The sequence below is a fragment of the Poecile atricapillus genome, chromosome 4 (assembly GCF_030490865.1).
Source record: "Poecile atricapillus isolate bPoeAtr1 chromosome 4, bPoeAtr1.hap1, whole genome shotgun sequence".
Taxonomy (NCBI): Eukaryota; Metazoa; Chordata; class Aves; order Passeriformes; family Paridae; genus Poecile; species Poecile atricapillus.
This window is the reverse complement of record NC_081252.1, coordinates 45,603,508-45,625,243: the sequence shown is the minus strand read 5'-3', so window position 1 is coordinate 45,625,243 and position 21,736 is coordinate 45,603,508. Positions and strand designations below refer to the sequence as shown.

The window sequence follows — 21,736 nt, the reverse complement described above, 5'->3', positions numbered from 1 at the left end:
GAATGTCATGCATGTGTATGTGATTCTAAATCCAGAAGTGTTACATTTCCTTTGTTGGCATTAGTTTCTGCTGAATGTACAGGATATATATGGTGAAGACTAAACCCTTCTGTTATTGGTCTGAAGTGTTTTAACAGAAGTGTGGCATGCTTGGCTGAAAAGACTGGAGATTTAACAGATCAAAGCATGTATGTTTTGTTCTTGCTGGATATTTTTCTGCTTGCCCATTGGAGTGGTATTGACCAGCTTCATTAACAGGAATTTTATCTGGAACAAGACTTCCTTTAAGAATCACTAGTGTGTAAAGTACATGGTAGAATTTTGTTTTGAACACTTAAAGCAGAAGCTTTTGAATGTTTTTTTTGATTGATAATTTTTTCCTTCAAGTATTAATAGCTATCTTTAGGGGTGGCTCCAGTCTTCATGGCTCTTGATGAAAAATAAAATGGATAGGAAGCTATTGAAAAGTGCCATTTTTCTGATCTCATGTAGTTCTCTACTTGCTGTTGCTATGAGAGATGGAGTCTTACTACTGTCAGAGGATGTAGACTAACTATTGAATGTTCAGGGAAATGCAAGAGTCATGAGGTATTTCTGCTAGGGTTGCTTTATTTTTCCTGTGTTTTTTGAGATTTTCCCCATCTTCAACCCAGCTGTTCAACAGTCACCTCCTTAGTGGCTATGCTGCAATCTATCCTTTTCTCTTGTAACTGTGGTGTGAGCCTTGATATTAGTGCTTCATGGGAGGGCTTGTGCTGGCTTTTTGCAGAGGTACTCAGGAGAAAGAGGTTTTAGGAGAACTTGTATATCCTGAAGTCCCCTGCAAGTCCCTTTGCTGGAGGGAAGCAGATGAGGTGGCAGCTGTGCCACTTGTGCTCCTACAATTAACAGTACTATTCTGTTTCCCATAGAGCCTGTGAAAAGAAAATGTGTTGCCCAGACTCAGGCAAGAAAATAAAGCTTTTTAGAATATGTGACAATAAATATTTTCAATTGTCATTGTTCACAGCTCTGTAATATACATGTGAAAATACTACCTCAAGAAGGTTAACAGACAACTGTCACATCATTTTCTCTTTCTTCCTCTGTCCCTTCCTAAATCGCATAATAATGCAACTTTTTTTTCCTTGTTTGCTTGGTTTGTTTGTTTTGTGTTTTTGTATGTTTTAATTTTCATTCCCCCTTTCTTTATAGCTAAGGACAATTACTGCATAATACCAAAAGATATATCCTAACAATAGCAAACATATTTTCTATGTGCTGTAAAAGCATAAAAATGTAAAGCAGGAGAAGATGACATATCATTGCCTAGAATACTGGTAAATAATGGATTTGATATGATGGCAAACAAAATTGCTGGAAAAACAAGGGCAGATTTGACCATAATTGAAACAGCTGTTATTTGCACTATCTGTTTTTTGGAGAGTAGTTGTTTGAATGTTTGACAGCTGTAATATTGCGTTATATAGGTTTTGTTTGTATTATATTTTGTTTGTAGCCATGTCAGGCTGTCTACTTTGCTGGCATAAGTAGACTACAGCTGTTTTTGTCAGAAGCACTGAGTAGCTATGCACCTGTGGAATACAATCCTGTTTCTCTTGGCCTTTCTCTTTTAAGTGAAATTGAAGTCTTTATTGCTTTTCTTACATACTCTGCATTTTATCAGCAGAAATACAAAATTGGAGGCTCTTTTATTGTAGCAGACCAGCTTGGAAAACTTTATAACTGGATTTTAATTTTCCTTATATAAGGTCATATAAATAAAAAAAATTACTCTGTAGTTAGAAAATGGAACATGAAGTATGCAGCCTGTGTTTTGATCTCTATTTCATCCTTCATTTGGTAATTGCTTCCTTGTTTTCCAGTTTGATAATTAAGGATCAAGATGGCCACTATCAAAAGCTGGGATATTTGGATAAAATGTGATCTGACATTGCAGTATGCTCTGTGTGTGTTGCTGCTTTGGAGAATATGGGATGTTTTGATCAGTAGTTGCTTAAGCTGGGTAAATTGAAACCTTGGTGTTTGCTTAATGAGAGGCCAGGTTGGGTCTAGGAAGACTTACTAGCACAGGCTCAGTCCCACGTGGAGACAGCAATGGTATTTGTGGGGGCAGCTTGTACCTGCAGAAAGGTTAATGGCTTTTGTGCAGCAAAGAAACTGAATTCTCTTGTGGCTGCATCCGTGGCACAGTCAACTCACACAACAGCAAATCATTCTGCTATAATTGAGAGTTGACCAAGTTTTCTTTTCATGAAACTCAATTGTTAAAATTCTAAACTAACTGTTAGGGAGAATTAATTCAAATAAGATCCTTCTGTATTCCATTTTACTCTCTTTTTGTTACCTCTCACTCTTTGACTTCCTTCATTTAAAGGAAAACCCATCATGCCTTCCTAATCTTGCATCAGGAGTGACAAAATATCATGTATCAAAAACTTGTGGTTTCTTCTCTGCTATTGCCAACAGCAACTGTTTGACTGCTTTTCATTGTGAAATTAAGCCAATACAGACAAATTGCTCTGTTTTTTCTGCTATTATTGCATCTCTTCAGGTTATCCTTCTTTTGCCTTTATCAGTAATGTTACAAATAGGTGTTCCTCCAGAAGAGATTGGTAATTAATTCAGATAATGTCTGTCAGCACCCTTTGAAAAAGGCATATGAATGTCCTCTGAAAACAAGACTTCATGTGGGAGTATTGCATTCATTACTCTGTCAGAAACATAACACTCACAGATGTGTTGGAACACTGAACTGTGTTTGTCTTTAGTGTTATAACAGCTTAGTTTTCAGATTGCAAAGAATATTTTCACAGCTTTTAAGGATTGGAAACCCCTCGCCCCTTCCCTTAATGAAAGCATAAATTCTACAAAAATGGAAGTGGCCACCTAAGAAGAAATTGATATTGAGGATGTCAGTAACTGCTGATTTAACCTAACCTTCATTCAGATTATTTTCTTGAAGGATCTGATTAATTATTCTTTTACGTTTACAGGGCTAATTACAACCACATCCAGAAAACTAGATCGAGAGCAGCAGGGAGAGCACATATTGGAGGTAAATAATTTATTTAGGTTGCTGAAAAGCAGTGACTGTAAGTTCATTACTCTTTTACAGAGAATTAAGTTTGCCAGCCTTGGTTAATATATGAAGAATTTAAAAAAATGGATTTCAGAAGTAATTTCCTTCTGTGTTCGTTATGTTGCAATGCAAATAACCACCTTTCTTGTAAAAACAGTGTATTTGAGGCTTTTTTGCTAAAAAGTAAAGGTACAGATTGAATGCATTTTTTTTTTCTGTATCTCAAACCAAGGATTTACATTCAAATGGTACAAAGGCATGATTGTTAAAAGGAGCGTGATTACTCTTATCTTCCTGTGTAATTAGTGGAATAGCTATTTCAGCTCAACTTTTGCTGAGTATAGGTTTCTCAAAATGTTTAGGCGTCTGAAAGTAAAGTATAGACATCTGAAAAAGTGCAATGTTTTTATAATATGGAGAATACAGAAGGATGATGCGTGAGTAGCCCTATTTTCTGCATAACATATTTACCATTCACATCAGTGGCAAGACATGCATTATAGTGCCCGAGTCCAAGATCATGAAACGTGACATAATGCTTTCGTTTAACAACATCAAGTTAATTGCCTGGCGTTTATTTAAGAGCTTTTCTCATTCTCTGTCAAACAGTCTGAAAGGAAAACATACAGAGAACTTTAAGTCATCCAGTTTCACAACGTTGTCAAGCAGTGTAATGGCATGGTACTTCCCCTGTAGTGAAGACTTAATATTCACAGTGATCCTTATGTCCTAAGATTTATCTGGAATGTTTATTGTGCCTCTTGTCCTGGATGACAGATAAAAGACTGCAATTGGAGTTGGCCAAATTAATGTTAAAGACAGAGAAGCAACTCTAGACTTACTCAAAACTTGTGAAATCCTTAGAAAGGTGTTTCAGTAGGAGTGCAATGACTGCAGAGACGTGTAGATGAATGTGTTTATTCCAATAGCACAAACTATCCTTTAGCATAATTGCAGTATGTGTGCAGTCTTCCTGGGCCTCTTGTATCCCTTTAGTGCATTGTGAGCACGATTAAAGCAGCTGTTGGACCAATTTTTTTATCATTATTTTCATTTCTGTATCAGCTTTGAAAAGAATGCTAAGTAGCAATGGGGCAGAATTTCCTCTGCAGTGTGTTTCTAGAAGTAATGGTAACAAAATTATTCAAATGGCAAATCTGATTTAGTACTAGACATAGTATTCCTGTAAATTTTACAGTAATTATATAATTCTCCTTTCAAATTGCCTCCTCAAATCTGGTTGTCTCAGTAAGCAGTTCATGTCCATTATGTCTTATTTCTTCTCAAATTGGTAAATCATGATTTTTATTTCTCTATATATTATACTGGCTTTTTTTATTAGATTTATGCAGTAAATAAAATGAACCGTGGATTCTTTCCTGATCCTGAGGGAGCATGGTCCATATGGCTTTGATTGCTTACACCTTATCCCTGGAACAGGGTGGCCACATCCAAGTTGCCTGTTGAAAATTGTGTCTGAATTGTGTGAATTCTCAGGCTGCAGCTAAGAAATGTTTGTGTGTGTGTGTGTTCTGGGCCAAAACTTACATTGTGTGTACTTGTTCTGGCCCAAAACTTATGCCAGAGGTCACTCTTATGGTGTAATGTTATGGACAGTTTTCTGGTAGTAGTCATGCTAATTTAAACTTAACTTTATAACCTTAAGCTAACATGTACAAAACTCAGAAAGTTTATTTTTAGGATTACAATGTCACGTAATGGTACTTAATCCTCCTGCTTTCGTCATTCTGTATAAAATAGTTTAAGCTCATTGCTCTTTAGTTTGGGATATTGTTTATTGCCTCCTGGTGTAATTTATAATTCTTCGTTCTTTGTTAATTTTGAATCCCAACTGGTTGTTGAAGTTTTAACTAAAAGTCTGTGAAGTATCTGATAGAAGAACTCCTATGTACTGAGCGGTACTGAGAGACAGCCTGGCCTAAAGTAGCAGTTTTCCCATGTGTTAATGTTTACAACTCTGATAATAGGTTGAAAAGAAACCCAGAAATGCACAGAATGGTGGACAGTATTATGACCCAAGTGCTGAGCATCTGGCTATTTAATTGAGCATTGAAATATTGACCAGATGTGTTGGTGGATTTGTTCCTTTTTGCTATTAAATTTGATCTTTGATTGCACTTCTACTTATATAATAGTAACTAATATGCCCCATTTTTTTATTCCCAGTTTGTGTTTTCTGAGTTCCAATTCTCACTTTCTTATGCATTTGTTTTAGGTTAGCTTCATGTTATTCTCTCATATTTTAGTATACTCTAGGTTATGTCAGTAATGCCTTCAAAACTGATGTTATATTCAAATCAAATAGATGTTTCTCAAATTAGCCTTTGCTATTGGCTTGGTTCAGGGCAATGCCTATTTTATGTTAATGGACATGTTAATCCCATACCCCTTGTAATTTCCTCATTTGTGATAATGAGGTTTGGTTTTCTCATTGGGTGTGGTTTGGGTTTTTTTCTGAACTGAAGGGTATGTGGCGGTGTTCCATTACAAGTACTAAAGGGAACAGGTATTCATATATGTGGAAATCATACCATCTGTTAGAGATGAACATGAATATTTGCATTTCATGTTGCATTTCATGTGTCAAAATATTAAGATAAAAGTTGAACATACTTTGAATGCTTTTTGTAAATACCTAATAGCTTTAGGGAAGTGCTTTAGCTGAAGTTAGGGGATATCTGTACAGTTGTTTAGGCAGTTGTAGGAAAATCTCATTTAGGGAGGAGCATTGTTGGAAGGACCATGTTGGAGCTCTAACTTTACCCTTGTTAATAAAAACAGGTCACAGTAACAGACAATGGTACTCCTGCAAAATCAACAATTGCACGGGTGATTGTGAAGGTCTTAGATGAGAATGACAACAAACCTCAATTCTTGCAAAAATTCTACAAAATTCGGCTTCCAGAGCGTGGTAAGCCTGAGCGAGAGAGAGCTGCTAGGAGAGAGCCGATCTATCGAGTTATTGCTGCAGATAAAGATGAAGGCCCCAATGCAGAGATCTCCTACAGCATTGAAGATGGTGATGAACATGGCAAATTCTTTATTGAACCGAAAACTGGAGTAGTTTCATCAAAGAAATTTTCTGCAGCAAGGGACTACGATATCCTTTCAGTGAGTGAAAATCTTGTATATCATGAATATGTAAAGTGTTCTTTTATCTGTTCATTTCTTATTCAGTTGCTGGCAGGTGAGTGACTGCAGTATCTGAAGGAAGAAAGCTTCAACAAATCCAGAAGTATTGTTTGGTGTGTTTGTTTGGTTTTTATTAAAGGATGATTTGAGATGTTTGTAGTGTGTATTAAGAGCTGCTGTTCTTTCCCAGAACTAGACAGATAATTTATGTGATGAGGGAACATAAACAATCAGTTTGACTTACCTTCAGGAAGAAAGCAAAATAAAAGTGAATTTATGGTAACAGTTCGTGCTGCTATCAGGTGCTGCATACTTTTTCTTCATTTGCTGCCCAGATAATGAAGGGCAAGTGGCACTTTGAGAGACACTTAACCTTTTTCGAAATATCTCACATGAACAAACGTGCTTGGAGCTTATTACTGCTTTCTATTTATGTGACATAATGATTTATGTGATCCTGTAGCCTAAAAGATGTGTCTGTTTCACAGATTAAAGCTGTAGATAATGGTCGTCCACAAAAATCTTCGACTACACGGCTTCACATAGAATGGATTCCAAAGCCCATCCCACCCACAGAGCCTATTTATTTTGAGGAAACATTTTTTTCTTTTACGGTGATGGAAAGTGACCCAGTTGCTCACATGATTGGTGTAATAGCTGTTGAACCTCTTGGAACACCACTTTGGTTTGACATAACGGGTAAGGATGCCTTAAGGGCCTTTATTATTAGAAACAAATGCATGGAGTCTGAGATACTGGAGGGCTCATTGCAGCTTGGTTTTAATCACTCTTCTAAAGAATGCAAGGTTTTGACATTCTTTGAATGCAGATGCAGATTTTATAAGTAAAAATTATTTCATTTTTAGCAGTGCCACTCTATTAAATATTAAGTTGCAAAATATCTGCTGTGTTGCAGTTCTAAAATTGATTTATGAATATTGTGTCACTGAAATGAACACTAATGAAGTAAATCTCATAGACTGTATGATAGGAAAGGAAATAAGATGCTAGTTTTCTGTAAATCAGTATAGTGCGCTCAAAAAGAGATTTTACTGTTCACATGGATTTCTTCTCCTCTGGGCTGCTTCTCAGTTTGCTGTCCTTTGATCCAGTACTAAAAGGAAAGCTTGCAATGTTCCTAACCCGTGCAATCTTCTTCCTGTACATACTCTTTGCACTAAATCATAATCTTTAATCTCTACCGTTGAAAGGGGATTTCTAACCAGTAATATGTTGATGTCATAGTAACAAAATTAATAGTAGTTTTTGAATTTTAGATTTAGTCACTAGACTTATGAGCACCATTAATACACCGTGTTCACTGCATAGCTGATAGTAAAACCAAGTCCTGTTGTGTTTTAAGTGTGTTAGAATCAAGAATAGCATAGCTTTGTTTCGAGAGAGGTGTCTTGTAGTGAACTGCTTCTAGTCTTAAGTAGACTCTTTCTGTCAGTCTGTCAGATTTCTGATAGACTTGTGATTTGATAGATTTGTGATTTTTCTACTACATTCATGAGAGAAAGATCTTTTTCATCCTGGTTATTACTGAAAACTTAAGCCATTATTACGAGGTTAAGTTTCTGGGAAGAGCATATTTTAAATTTTTTCTCAATAATTTAAGTATTTCAAGCAAGCATCTGCTTTGCTGGTATGTCTTTCCTTAGGCACACTGAGAACAGCAACAGTTAAAAATAAAGTTTATGAAACTGACACAAATAGCAGTAATATATAAATGCCAAATACTTGTTTTCAATAAATTTTCAAGCTCACACAAACAGATACAATTCTTCCCTAAAATCATGCTTCATGCATGAAAAACCTATGATGATAGTGATAATCACTGTTAATGCATTAAATATTTACATCAAATTTTTAAATGGTTCTTTCTAATGTATTCTTGAACAAAAAAGGTCCTGTCCAAATAGATTATAATCGAATAAAAAGTGCTAGCATTTAGGCAAATCTAAGGGTTGCAGGTATGTACAATTCTCTAGAGGGACTAAGAAGTTGAGAATACTTTCTTGCATTCTTATAGGAGCAAACTTCTGCATTAGAGGTGTTTTGGAACTGAGGCTGCTTTTTCACTGTTTTCCCATACACACTCAGGGATATGAGAATAGAAAAGCAGAAAGTATAAAAATAAGTGAGCAGGAGAAAATGAGAAGATATCATGTACTCCAATTCAAATTAGGGCTGTCCAGTCAACAGCAAACAAATATCTGTAGACCAAAATGAGTCCATCAAAGAGAAAGGTTAAGAAAGTGACACTGCCAGAAAAAGGTGAGCAGTCCATGGAGGTGAAAGAGAGTAGATAGAATAGGCCTCAGAGGTTTTTTTTTTAGTCTGAACACAGTACAGCAGTGAAGTTTTCTGGGGCCTTTTACTAGCAAAATTTGTCAGTTAGATTGGGGATGTACTTTCCTGTTGTTCTTAGTGTGCTTCAGCTGCTATGCACTCTGAGCAGTGTGTACATCTGAATAGAATTCTGAATAATAGTATTATTTTGATCTGCTCCTTCTAAGTATGCAGCACGGTTTGGACATTTACATATTTTTATTGTATGCCTAATGCAGAAGATGAATGATCTTTTCCTGCTGTTTTTAGAAAGACATATACAGAAAACTCCATGGGGAAAAAGCATAACTTGTCCAAGCACTGTTAAATATACCATTTTATTTTGATGGTTTTCTTAGTAAAAGTGTTTTGGAAAACTTGGTATGTGATCATGTTGTGAAGTTATGGGCTACTCTTACAGGTGGTCACTTTGCTACCCTCTTTTACTGTTTCTAATGGCATGAATGAATTTGATTGACAGCTTTCCTTTGTGTTCTGTGCTTGCTTTCCATGCTTTCTTTCTTTTTGGCTGAGCCAGGAGACAAGCTTGCTAGTGAAGTATTTTACATCTTACAGATGGCTTGTGACCTGAACTGTACAGCAGAAGGTATCTGCTGAGATCACATAATTTATTACCAGATTATGAGATCTGAAATGAAAGCGTACATTTATAAACTATTTATTTTATTAACCCTTCGGAAATCAAAGTGCTCACGGTTGCATTTGTGACAGGTTCGTTTTTGTTTTGTTTTGTCATCATTACATTTATACAGCATCAATTCTGAGCATCCAGTTTTGGCTTTGGCCAAAACTGTTGCTGTTACACTTTCAGTGTACTAGATGCAGAAGTTTGGGTTGAGTTCTGCTTCAGAGGATCACCAGATATCACTGCTGCTACAAATATAGGCAAGACGGCAAGACCCTGGTGATTTTCTTAATTAGAAAGGGAAAAATGTTGGTTAGAGAGCTTGTCTTTGTGTCAGGAAAACTGATTGTACCAATTCATGCTCATTCACTTTACTCTTCCCTTTAAATGTAGAAACTTCATTGAGACATGAGAAAATGGTTTTGTCTGACAGATATAAAAAGAAAAACTAGATTCACCTTCTAAAACTGACATTCTGAACAAAGCCCATTAAAAAAAAATCGTCTACATCTGTTAAGAAGAAACTGCTACCTTTCATGTTGTCCAGTTTCTATCCATTTGTGTGATTCAGAAATTGTGGCTGGGCCAGTAAGAGGAGCTGGCTTTCAATTGAACTAGAAAAATTATGTGATTTTGGTCATTATCAAATATCTCATATCCAGTGAAGCAGAACCCAGCCCATCTTTCCTAAACTGATATGTTTGTCATGCAGTGGAACCTTCTAAAGGTGAAATCCTTTTTACATGTGAATGGGGGCTCATTTCAGTATTTACTGTTTTTTTCTTGGACTAAGTTCAAATTTGCAACCTTTGGAACTTCACCCTCTCACTTCTAACCTTGGCTTTTCATAAAAGGCATTTAGTGATTTGCAAATCTTAGCATGTATAATCTTGTTAAAGGAACAAAAAAAGCACTCAGATGAATGCTATCTGCTATCCTTGTAAAATATAATTAAAAAACCACATGCCCATAATTAGGATAAATTGGTTTGCCATATCTAGCACTGGCTTGACCAAAATAAAAATTGATTCTTCCATTTTAGGCAGTTTATTGAGAGGTCTAAAGCAATTGTAGTTAAATGGCAATATTCATCATCGCTAATAGTATTTGGACTTAATGGACATTGCATTCTCAGGACAGTCTGCTTTGGGTGGCAGGATGATGATCAATTAAATGTTTAAGCAACTGAGTGTAGTTATTGATCTACACAGTTATTTAACTATATTTCAAAGAGTAATTTGAAAGTTTCACAAGGGAAATTAAGATAATTTGCTTCAGAAAAGGAATTTGGCCATATTTAAACACTGGGCATTTAAACATTTAGCACTATTCTGAATCCTGCCTATCTCAGTAAGAGTGAGATAGTGGGTTCTTTAGGTACTCAACATTAAGATGAGAATCCTTTGGAGGAACTGCAGCTTTTTCAGCCTCATCTATAGTCATATATGAATATAATAATACATAGTCTGCTCCCAAAGACAAAAATTTGACTGTATGTCTCATTTGGGATTTTTAATGTATTTTGATGAAAAGTATGTTTTTCACTTACCAGCTGACAATCTGCCCAAAAGGAGCAGTTGCATTTGACTCAGTATGCTATATGGAATCATTAAATTCCATGGATTTTTTTTTTTTTTAAAGTTGAGAATCTTGCTAGTAAGAATATCCCTGCTGACTTTCCTGAGCCAGGCAAGTCAGCTTTGTCCAAAATGATTCCGTTTTAATATCTATTAACAGCATACCATGTTACCAGGAAAAAAACCTAAAGTATTTAAACTAAATGTATGTATAAATATATGTATATATAGTTCCACCTTCATTAAGCATTGGAAGACAGAACATGATCATACATGAAAACATTGAAGCAATAATGCGTTTTATTAACTTCTCCCTCTCACAATTTCCTGAACAAGGTGGCAACTATGACAGTCGATTTGATGTGGACAAGGGCACAGGAACTATCATTGTTGCAAGACCTCTTGATGCAGAACAGAAATCAAATTACAACTTGACAGTAGAAGCAACAGATGGAACCAGATCTATCAGCACTCAGGTAATGAACTTTCTGATGAAGCACTTGCAAAAGGAGTATGTAGCTGGAGGATGGGGAAGGTGTTGGGTTTTCTTCTTACCTTTTTTTTAATCCAGACAGTGAATGTTGTTTATTTAAATTAGTTTAAAATAGACTTAGTTTAAAATAGAAGTGAATTCTGATATTCACAGAGCCATGCTGTTAGCTGTAAAGGTAGTGTGTTACTATACTGCAGTCTGAACCAACAGCTTTTAAGTTATAACATGTTCCTACAGCTAAATAAATGAAAACAGAAACTAAGCTCCTGCATGCATGACTTTCTCACAAGGAAAGGATTAATACTACTCATTTGAATTACTCCCCTTTACAAGCTCCTCCAAAATCACTACATAAATCGATTAATGTACTTGAAATGTAAAGACAACCATTTTAAAATTTTGTGGTTCCTCTCCCTCTGGAAGATCTGTGGATGACCAGTTCTACAATGCCCAAGTAATGCTTTATATGAAACTGAGCTGCTTTTTCAGTATTGTGTACACATAGAAACAAAGTTTAGATTATAACATCTCTTTATATTGTCCCGATACTTTATTTTAGTTTTGGTGGAAGTAGAGGTTGTTTAGCAATCTCCAAAAAGCAGCAACCTCAGACAAACTAATGTTTTAAAATTACCTTTTAACTAAGGCTCTGTGAGGGTGGCAATTCTTTGCAGTTGGACTAATAAGTTCACTTAATAGTGCAGAAATCTTTTGTTACAGTACTGGAAATAATTCACAATAAAGTAATTTATGATGTATATCCCATCTGTTTTTCCCATCAAGTTTCTTTGCCCAGCCCAGAACACGAGTATGTTGTGTGCTTTTCATGAAAAGTACAGCTTAGCTGAGGTTGGTGTGAATAGAGACATGATTATATAGGAGCTTCTCTTTTCTTCCAAATAGAAAGTCAAGGCTGTATTTACCGATTAAAGATTGTTGGATTTGGACAGTGATGTGTCTGCGTTACCTACCCCTATCATTGACCTACCCCTCAGGCACTCAAAGAGCAATAAGTGGGTTGCTGCTGTCTTTTGCATACATAGAGATCTGTGCTACAAATGCAATTTCTTCTTGTTCAGCTTCTGTGCAGTGCACATTTTTCTGTTATCTTTTCTAATGTCTTATGCTTTTGGCCAGAGGAAAAGATGTTTCTTGTCAATGTTCAGGATTTTAAACAGAATCTTTGTTGATATGACTGCATGTCAGGAGGCTTGACAGGTCAAATAGAGTAAATTTGATAGTAGAAGGGGACCAAGTTTAGCAGTTTCCTTTGAGAAATGCCTTTTCCTTTAAAAGTGACAATTGTGAGTGATTTTTCTAGACCATGAATCTTCAAAGACAGCAACACGTTTCCCAGTAGGTTTCCAGTATTGCTGCAATCATAGCTGTGGTGCCATTGCCTCTGGTGCTAATAACCACCATAAAAGGTTTGGAGAATCCTGCTGTAAATACATTAAATTTGCCTACTTGTAGTAGAAAAACACTGAGCAGATTCACTTCTATCCTGCCTGGATAGAAGGCAGGAATTAGTTAGGACAAAAAATAGAAGAAATGAAAATTCAGCTAAAAATCAAAAAGACAGTAAGAGGCCTTTCCATACACATTTCCCCCAACTTCCCAAAAATGCATTCAAAAATATCAACATACAGTGTGTTGTGGTAGCCTGGGGACTAGGAAAGGTTTAATATGGAGCCTTGGTGAATGCAAATAGTCTATCCAGTGCTGCTGCTTGCATAGCTGGATTTATGCAGATGTCCTGAGCTGTCACAGTTCAACCATAATCCGCTATGTCTTTTAGAACAGCCAAAAATTGGAAGGTCAAAAAATTACTTTAATCCTCACCCCTTCTCTTCCTCTGAGTTATGTGATAAATTTAGTTCTTGGGGGAATGCACAGTGTACTTTTTGTTCATGTTCTTTATAAATGAATTTATTTTAACATTTTGTAAAGCTAAGTGAACATTATAAACATTTACCCCACAGCACCCTTCTCCAGAAGAACTGGAGTAGTAATCTCAAGTTCGTGTCACTTCTGTGACTACTTTTTTCTGTGATTGTTTTTCATATCTTTCCCTTCCTCTCTCAGTTGGGCTTGGCAGGATCAGAGATTGTGGTTTCTGTTGCAAACAAGCACAAAGACTTCCTTTGCCTTGTCTTCTTTTTGCGCTGCTTGTGGGATAAGCACAGGTTCCACTGCTGCTGTTGGAGTCTCACTGAAGTGTATTAGATTGAGTGTGGACTAGTTCAAACTCTGCAACTGTTGGTGCATGATCCTGATTTTAATTGATTCTCTTATATCCCTCATAACTCCTGGCCCACCCAAATGCTCTAATCTGTTAAAATAACCCTCAAAAGATGCATTTCAGATCAGGCTTAAATTAGCATGTTAAAAATGTTGATAGAAAATCAAAACTGAAGGTGTGATTTATGGCTGCCAGTGTGTAAATTCCATTACTCACTGCTGAAATACTGATGATTAACGTTTAAAGGCTGATGTGGCCCTGGATTTTTCTAAGACCTGTTAAACAGTTAAAATGGAGTGACAAGCAAAGGAAATTTTGAATTCTGAGTGCATACATGAGGAACAACAATATGCCATACTTTTTTAGCTTACAAAGTAACTGCTATAAACACTGGATATACAGTAAACAATTGAACAGATCTTGATTAACAGCAGAGTAAGTAATTTTACATTTAATTTGAAAAAGGAAATGACATTTGCAAGAGACTGGGGAGTGGCACAAGAAATGAAAGTCTTACTGTGTAAAAGCAGTGTATTGAATCTGACTTTAAACTGGAAGGCATTTGCTGGCTTTGGGCCATTAACATCTGTAGAGCATTTGACTCTTTCAGGACTTCAGTTAAATAGCTTTTTTGAAAAATAAAGCAATAGTAGGCGTGGAAGATATTAGAATTTTGCATGCATCTAAATACCAAATGCATGAGGCAAAGCAAGGACAAACAAATTCCAGGCCTACAGTAGTGGTGTTTTACATGATTTTAGAAATTACTAGTGTCATGCTTGGAAGGATTATGATTAAAATAAAATAAAAATACAGAAACTAAATAACTAAATCCCACAAATCAGTGTACCTATGTACTGAAACAGAAAAGGTTATTCACAGGCTGTAAGTAGTGATAAATGAACTATTGAATTGATTTTTGAGGGAAAACAAAAAGAAATGGTCCTGTTTCTAGCTATAGCCACTTATAGCAGTCATTGCTATGTATATCCATTTTTTTTAATTGAGATTAATACTTAGATAGTTTACAGCTAATTGCAGCATTTTACCTACTGCTTTGCTATTCCAGAATATTTAATCTTGCTTGATGCAATATGTATATGGATATGATACTTTGGGAATGAAGTATTGAATAATCTTCATTGACTACATTTTTGCATACATTTTTGCTTGTGATTACACTGCTATAGAGAAACATTTAGAACTGGAATTAAGTTATATTATTTCTGGATAATACGACTTTTTATTTATGAAAATGATTATAAGCATGTCAGGACAGGAGGAGTAGATTTAAAACTCCACATAGGATCAGTAAGTGAAAAATGATATTAAAGCAATCTAAATGAACATTATGTTTAAATATTGCACATTGAGTATGTTTTGTCAATGGCACATATCTCATTTTAGTCACAATCAATACATTCCTATGCAAATTTAGGTTTCACCTGCCAGATTATTAATAGACTTAAGCCCTTCCTCAGAGTAATCCTGGGCTGCTTTGTTCTCTGTATAACCCATGTGCTTTGCTCTCAGTGGGATCTGTGGGCAGAAGGCAGCTGTGCAATACAGCCCTTGCATATTTTTGCAGAATGAGTGAAGTTTCTTTAGTTCCAGAGCATTTTGTTGGAAAGATGATGTTATGATCTGCTCATGTCAAGCTTTTCTATATTGTGCCTCTTTAATGTGCAACTCTCTCTTAAGAGATAATATTAACATATTTCATTTGAATTGAATCTTATTGTTTCACTGAGAAATGTTCAATAGCTAGTTTTATTTTATGTTACATGTTATGTTAGAATAACTCAAGTTCTTCATGTGTTTTGTTCTCAGACAGACTAAACCATATTCTTATGTATGGGTCTTTAAAACTACACTCACAATTATTTGTGCAAGTGCTTTCCATTTAACTTCAAGGTCTTAACGGCTTACATGAAAATTCAGTACTTTTACGTTTAAAAAGTAATTGCACAACTAGCACCTGTCACTTAGGTTCAGTAAGAATTCCTGAATTGAAAATAGGGTTTCCTAAGTAAATTTATTAAATATTTATTTAGTAGTTTACGTTGGAAAGAGCCCCTGGAGTTCGAGTAAAACTTGTGGTCAATGAAAAGCAAACTGCAAAGTTATCAAGATTTTCAGTGACTCACCAGGTTCTAACTGCCGGGGATGGCTAGGCACAACACCTCTTCCTTGGACTTGTTTTTATACTATAAACTCTCCTGGAAAACAGGAGAGTTTAACAGGAGAGTTATTAAGTTGTTTAACAACTCTCCTGGAAAAAAAAAATTCTTATGTGTAGTTGTATTTTCTCTTATTGGAGCTTGTGTGTGTCACCTTCTGTCCTTTCACTGTGCATCTCTGAGAAGAGTCTGGCTCTCTGTCCTGCACCCCCTCATGTGGACAGATTGCTTTTCAATCCCCACTGATTTTAATGACCTGTCATTGGATTTGTTTCATTTTGTCAGTGTCTCTCCTGTACTGCAGGAGAGACTGCACTTAACACTGTAGTGGATCTACATTCCCACCAGTGAGTGTCAAACAGGACTGGCTGATTCCTTCCCTCTGTCCTTATTAAAGCAGCCCAGTGTGCAGAGTTGGACAAGTTACCAAAATGGAACCAATCAGGTCACATTGCGCTTGTGCACCAGAATTTGTGCAGGGGCATAAAATAATAACATCACTGAGAGAAAAATTAATCCTAGAGTATGTAAATAAAACGCTTTTCACTTGAGTTTCCAGATAAACTTTTGGTTTTGCGTACATTTAAAATGATTGCACTAATGTATGAAGTTGTGTATTTGTAGTTGTGCTTACCAGTGTGGAGAAAAATTGCAGCCTGAGCAACTAATGTGACAAGTAATGGAATACCTGAGCTAACCATTTGTAATGACTGAGTCACTGTGTTTATTTCTTAGCAATATTTTTTTTAATAATTCATATTTAGTGATGCTGTACATTTTGAGGAGCTAACTCCTTTTCTGTTTAGCCCAGTACTTTTTGGAGGATGTCTCCTCCATGTGTCATTTTAATTGATTCACTAGCTAATACCAGAGTTGATGCTAAATCCTGATGCTATGATCAATGACTCACTTTTTGGTTAAGCTGGTTTGTTAGATACGTGGTTAGTCTTGCAGGTACTGATGCTGGTTTTACAGTCACTACATCCCTGGCATTGAACTTAGTAATTTGCATGGTGCCTTTTTCTGGAGCTCCATTCTAGAAATGCTGCTTTTCTTTATTTGTTTTGTGTACTACCAGCAGCAAGGCGGGCACGTCTTCTGCTCCAATGATTTGCTGAACAGAATCGCTCTGCAGTTGCATACCTTCTCACTTCTGATTTTAACCAAAGTTTCTGTGTTTCCTCATTTGGAAGTGGAAATAGACATGAACTTAAATAGCAATTTTAATTTAAATTCATTACATTTGACACCTTATCTTCTCACTTCGTTTTTTTTCTGAGTTTAAACTTAATAATTTCTTGCAGGTGGAAATTTAATAAAATAACTGGTGATGAGTTTATCTTGAAAGCACAGTATCCATTAATGAAGTGCTGTAATTATATACAGCCTTTAAAACTTTCATTCATGCAGAAATGTTTTTATAATTTGATCTGTATTGAGTGCTGGGGTTTTATGTTTTTGGCTTTTTTAATTGTTTGTTCACTTGGTAGAATTTTTAATTTTCCTGAGCACCATTGTTCAATGAGCAGCTGTTTTTACTCAAATGCTGCTTTGTGAGTGTATTAGACCCTTCTGTCTTTCTTCTTCCAAGAGGCATTAAAATGTATTTTATTTATACAGATTTTAAAAAGAAACTAACAATTGTGCTTGTGTTGCTTTTTTGCATCCTGTCTAATCATGGCAATGTAAAAAGATCACATTTTTAACACATTACTTATTCTAGCTTTTCATTTTCCAATTTAATTTGTTAGTTAATGTATTTAAAAACTTGTCATAATATGTATCCTGGGTCACATACCATTAATATTTCTCCCCACTGAAAGTCAATATTTATTCTAACTCTTTGTTTCTTTCCTTTAATCTGTTTCTAATCCGTGACAAAACCAAGCTCCTTCGTTTCCATAGCAACATCTTGCAAGGGATTTTATCAGCCAAATGATTCCGTTTTAGTGTAAGATGCTAGTTTTGCAAGGTTGGCATTTCCTCTTCCTGTAGCAAGAGATATGGCATTTCCTAAATATTTGCCACCATCAGGATTAATTTAATTCAGTTTCTACTGCATGCAGCTTGGTACCTTGTCTAAATTACATCTGTAGGCTCCACCAGTTACCAAAGGAAAGTAGTAAGTGTCTTCAAAGAGCCATTTAACCCACTGACAGTATTGTAAGTACCTTTTTTAAAAACCTGTTTATATATAGCCCTTAAGAAATTTATACAAAGCACCTTACCCTTTGGTGGATAAAAGCATGGCTGTATGTGCAGCACATAAAGAACTTGAATTTAGCTTTGTGTTGCTGGAGCTTTACTGTCTACTTGCCAACTCCATTGCATCACTGTTGCTTGTCTGATATTATCACTGTTGAAGGAACAGGATGGTGGCTGCCTGTCTTACCCTTTGTATACAAAACTTTGGTGCTGTGAAAAGCAAGTGGGGCCGCAGGGATCTTGTGTGATTCTGGTGAGCAACATTATACAAAGATGAAATTTGAATCATCTGTTTCAATTTAACTATAACTTCAGAGAAATCATGTTGGTGACCAGCAAGCTATGCTGAAATTGTGCTGCATTGCTGGGGAATAGTAAGCAATACCACCTGCAGTTCTTTGAGATAATGCACTTTTGTAGCAATTCCACCACTTTTCTATGCTTGCCTAAGCTTGCAGATGTGAGGGGCTAAAAGAGGACTATTTTTATGTGAGGGAAAGGAGGAGTATAATGCATGCACACCTTGAAAAATCATTGCTTAAAATTGTAAATTTTCACCCCAAAATAGGATTTTTACCCACTCTAAGATCTATATTGTATATTTTTAATTTTTAATTCCAAATTTAACAAGGAATTTTTTTTTCTTACTTGGGACAAAAATAATTCCTTTTAAGATGTCTTATATAAGATGTTTCTGGTTGTACATATTTCTGATTTGACTCTGGGGAAGGTAAGGCAAATTTGGCTTTAGTGATATTCTTCTTCCTTACACATCTTGGATATCTTCTCCTCCCAGCAAAATAAAATTGTCTTGAGGTGGTATTACGTCAGTATTATGGTCTGATTTTTAATGAAATATCCTCCTGTCATTTCTTTTTACCAAATAACAATGTTTTCCTCCTCCCACTGTATCATTTCAGGTGTACATCAAAGTTATAGACACAAATAATCACAGGCCTCAGTTTTCTGCTTCAAAATATGAAGTTGTTATACCCGAAGATACCTTACCAGAGACAGAAATTCTGCAAGTCAGTGCCACAGACAGAGATGAGAAGAATAAACTGATTTATACTATGCAGGGCAGTACTGATCCCATCAGTCTTAAAAAATTTCGTCTGGACCCTGCAACAGGCTCCCTTTATACCTCAGAAAAACTGGATCATGAGACCATGAACCAGCATATTCTCACAATAATGGTAAGTACGCATGAGAGAGATTTCTTCTGTTGTGAATGACAGATACCTTTTAATGTCATTTTAGTTTGTCTCCATAATTCAAACCTTTACTTGTATGATTAATTTGTATGCAGTCTTTGACTCTGATTGCACCTTGAATTATTACTAATATCTGGTGAACTACTGAAATAGCAGTGCTAATTGCTAGGCATGTGCTGACGGTTGCAGGTTCGAGACCAAGACGTTCCTGTGAAGCGCAACTACGCCAGAATCATCATTAACGTCAGTGACACAAACGATCACGCTCCGTGGTTCACCAGCCCTTCCTATGAAGGACGAGTGTATGAGTCAGCAGCTGTTGGATCAGCAGTACTCCAGGTTACAGCATTAGATAAGGACAAAGGAAAAAATGCAGAAGTTGTGTACTCTATTGAATCAGGTATATTCACTCTCTTACATTTTCAGTCCATTGAACTCACTGATACTTTTTCAACTGTAGATGTGTAAAAACATAGCTGTAAAAAAAGATTTATGTGCCATATTCTGAGAGATGTATTGAAGATACAGCCTTGGGAGTATTTAAAAGAAAACTGCAAATATTCATCTATATTCTTTAGCTATTTATGCTATCCTCTAGATATATTTGGCATATTTTAGTAGTAGGGGAAGAAAAAGTCATCTTGAAATGCTCAAAAGGAGTAATTTCTTTAGAAATTACAGAATCATTCCATTCAGGTCTAAAAAATGCATTCTATTTTGATATTGTAAGTCATATTTTTTGTGGCTTAGGCGAAGCAAGGACTTGATGAATAGAGTAAGAGCTTGAGACAAGTGTTTTCATGTTCAATATGATGAAGGAGCTCAAAAATAACTTAAATGTGCATGTACCAAACCCCTAAATAATCCCAGCTTTTAAGGTAAACTTTCTGATAGATGCAGCAAAGGAGTTGCTTTCCATACTTTCCTCTGGCTAATTTTCCTCTGGCTATTCTATCTTATTAAAATATTTGAGAAATTCCTTAAGAGTTGGTCTGTTTGGCATGAAGACTCCTTTCAGATTGCAGGCCAGGAAAGAGCTGCTCCTTATTTTTAACCTCAGAATATCTTTCTGAACTTGCCTACAACAATGTGATTCAAATGGTGGCAATTTTTAGTGTTAGATTACATTGATTGAGTTCACTTTCCAGACAGAAGTGGGTTTTGGTTCAGTCCATTAAATCTGAATTAATAAAAGTTTACCATTATTAAGGTCCTGAGCTTTGTAGACACCATGACTAGAAAACAAAAAGGTTATTTAAATGTCATTTCTTATGTGAAGTCTTACTTTCAAGGTAAAATGTAATTTAAAATAAAAATCCCAGTAACAAGCATATGAGACTGTATATTAAAGAGAAAAACAATGGGAAAAAAGTTAGTTACTGTTGAATGCAAGTGATATGTGCAGGTGTTTTTATTTTTTTTATTTTACATAAATTGCTGTGTAAAGGATAGGAATTATTTACTATAAATATTTTCTTTGTCTTCCCCAAAGCCCTGTTTCCATATGACAGCATACTTTAACACTGTATTAAAACAAAGCTGTGATTATGATACTCTGACAAGAATGAATGTTTTTGAGTGTCTCATAAGTTGCTTAAACTACATGAGACTTTTCTGTTGTTTCTAGAAGTAGGACATTTACTAAGCAGGGCACCAATGCCCATTAAATTTTTCTCTTGCTTTTTCCATTTTGTTAGTGGTTGTTTTATGAATGCCCATCAATGACAAGAAAAAATGTGTGTGTGTGCAGTCTAGAATGAAGCAACATGCTGTTCCCTTCCTTTCTTCTAGCTTTTTGTAGGAGTAAATGTAAGACCTGTAAGTTTTATTTTACAGGATTGTGATCTACTGGGGGTTAAAGCATTATAATTGATATTCTAAGCAAATGGAAGGAACATTCCTTAAATGCTTGTAATGCCTGCTTAGATTTGTAATGGGATATTCTAAGAATGCCACTGTGTTTAGAGTCTCCTCTAAAAAAACCAAAAATACCCAACCAAAACAACCCAACAGTAAAAAAAACCAAACAAAACACAAAACCTCCTTCTTGCCTACTTGTGTGCAGAACTCAGAAGTTTTAAATTATTTTTTTTTCATGCTTTGATAATGCTTTAATGAGCATGTCTTTAATAATGTAATTTTTTAGGTAAGTAAAATATTAAATCTTAGCATACTTAATACATGAGCAGAGTCTCAGAGTCTTGTATGCAGTGTAGTTCATCTGTGTATTTCAAAATTTGAAGCAAACAAGTGTTTATATGAAATGTCAGCTGGTTCTTCTCAGCAGGCATTATTTTTATTTTAATACTATCACAGGGGAATAACTTGTCTGTGTATCAATAGGAAGTTAAGAGAGAGGTAACTTTGTCCAATTCAAAGTTTGTTTTTGAAGCAGTGAATTAAACAATACATGTATAAACAATTAAGATTCTCAAGGGTTTGTTACAACCCTTTTTTTTTCTTGTCCAAAACATTCCAGTTATTTTAGATTATAAAATGTAACTTTTATTCCAGTAATGTTAACTTATATTCCAAAGTTCCTTTCAGCTACAGTCAATATTTAAGTTTGCTAAAAGGAAGTTTTTGCATTTATTTTCAAGTCTTGGATGG

At 35.6% G+C, this 21,736-nt stretch overlaps 1 protein-coding gene across 4 annotated transcripts in view; it reads left to right on the top strand.

The window, feature by feature from the left end:
• FAT1 (FAT atypical cadherin 1) overlaps positions 1-21,736 on the top strand; it is a 104,222-nt gene that overhangs the window by 50,891 nt on the left and 31,595 nt on the right. For all 4 annotated transcript variants that reach the window (XM_058837931.1, XM_058837929.1, XM_058837930.1 and 1 more), the window contains exons 4-9: positions 2,997-3,058; positions 5,885-6,214; positions 6,724-6,934; positions 11,129-11,268; positions 18,833-19,108; positions 19,316-19,526. In XM_058837931.1, the coding sequence (XP_058693914.1) occupies positions 2,997-3,058; positions 5,885-6,214; positions 6,724-6,934; positions 11,129-11,268; positions 18,833-19,108; positions 19,316-19,526 (1,230 nt within the window). The remainder of the gene's footprint in view (positions 1-2,996; positions 3,059-5,884; positions 6,215-6,723; positions 6,935-11,128; positions 11,269-18,832; positions 19,109-19,315; positions 19,527-21,736) is intronic.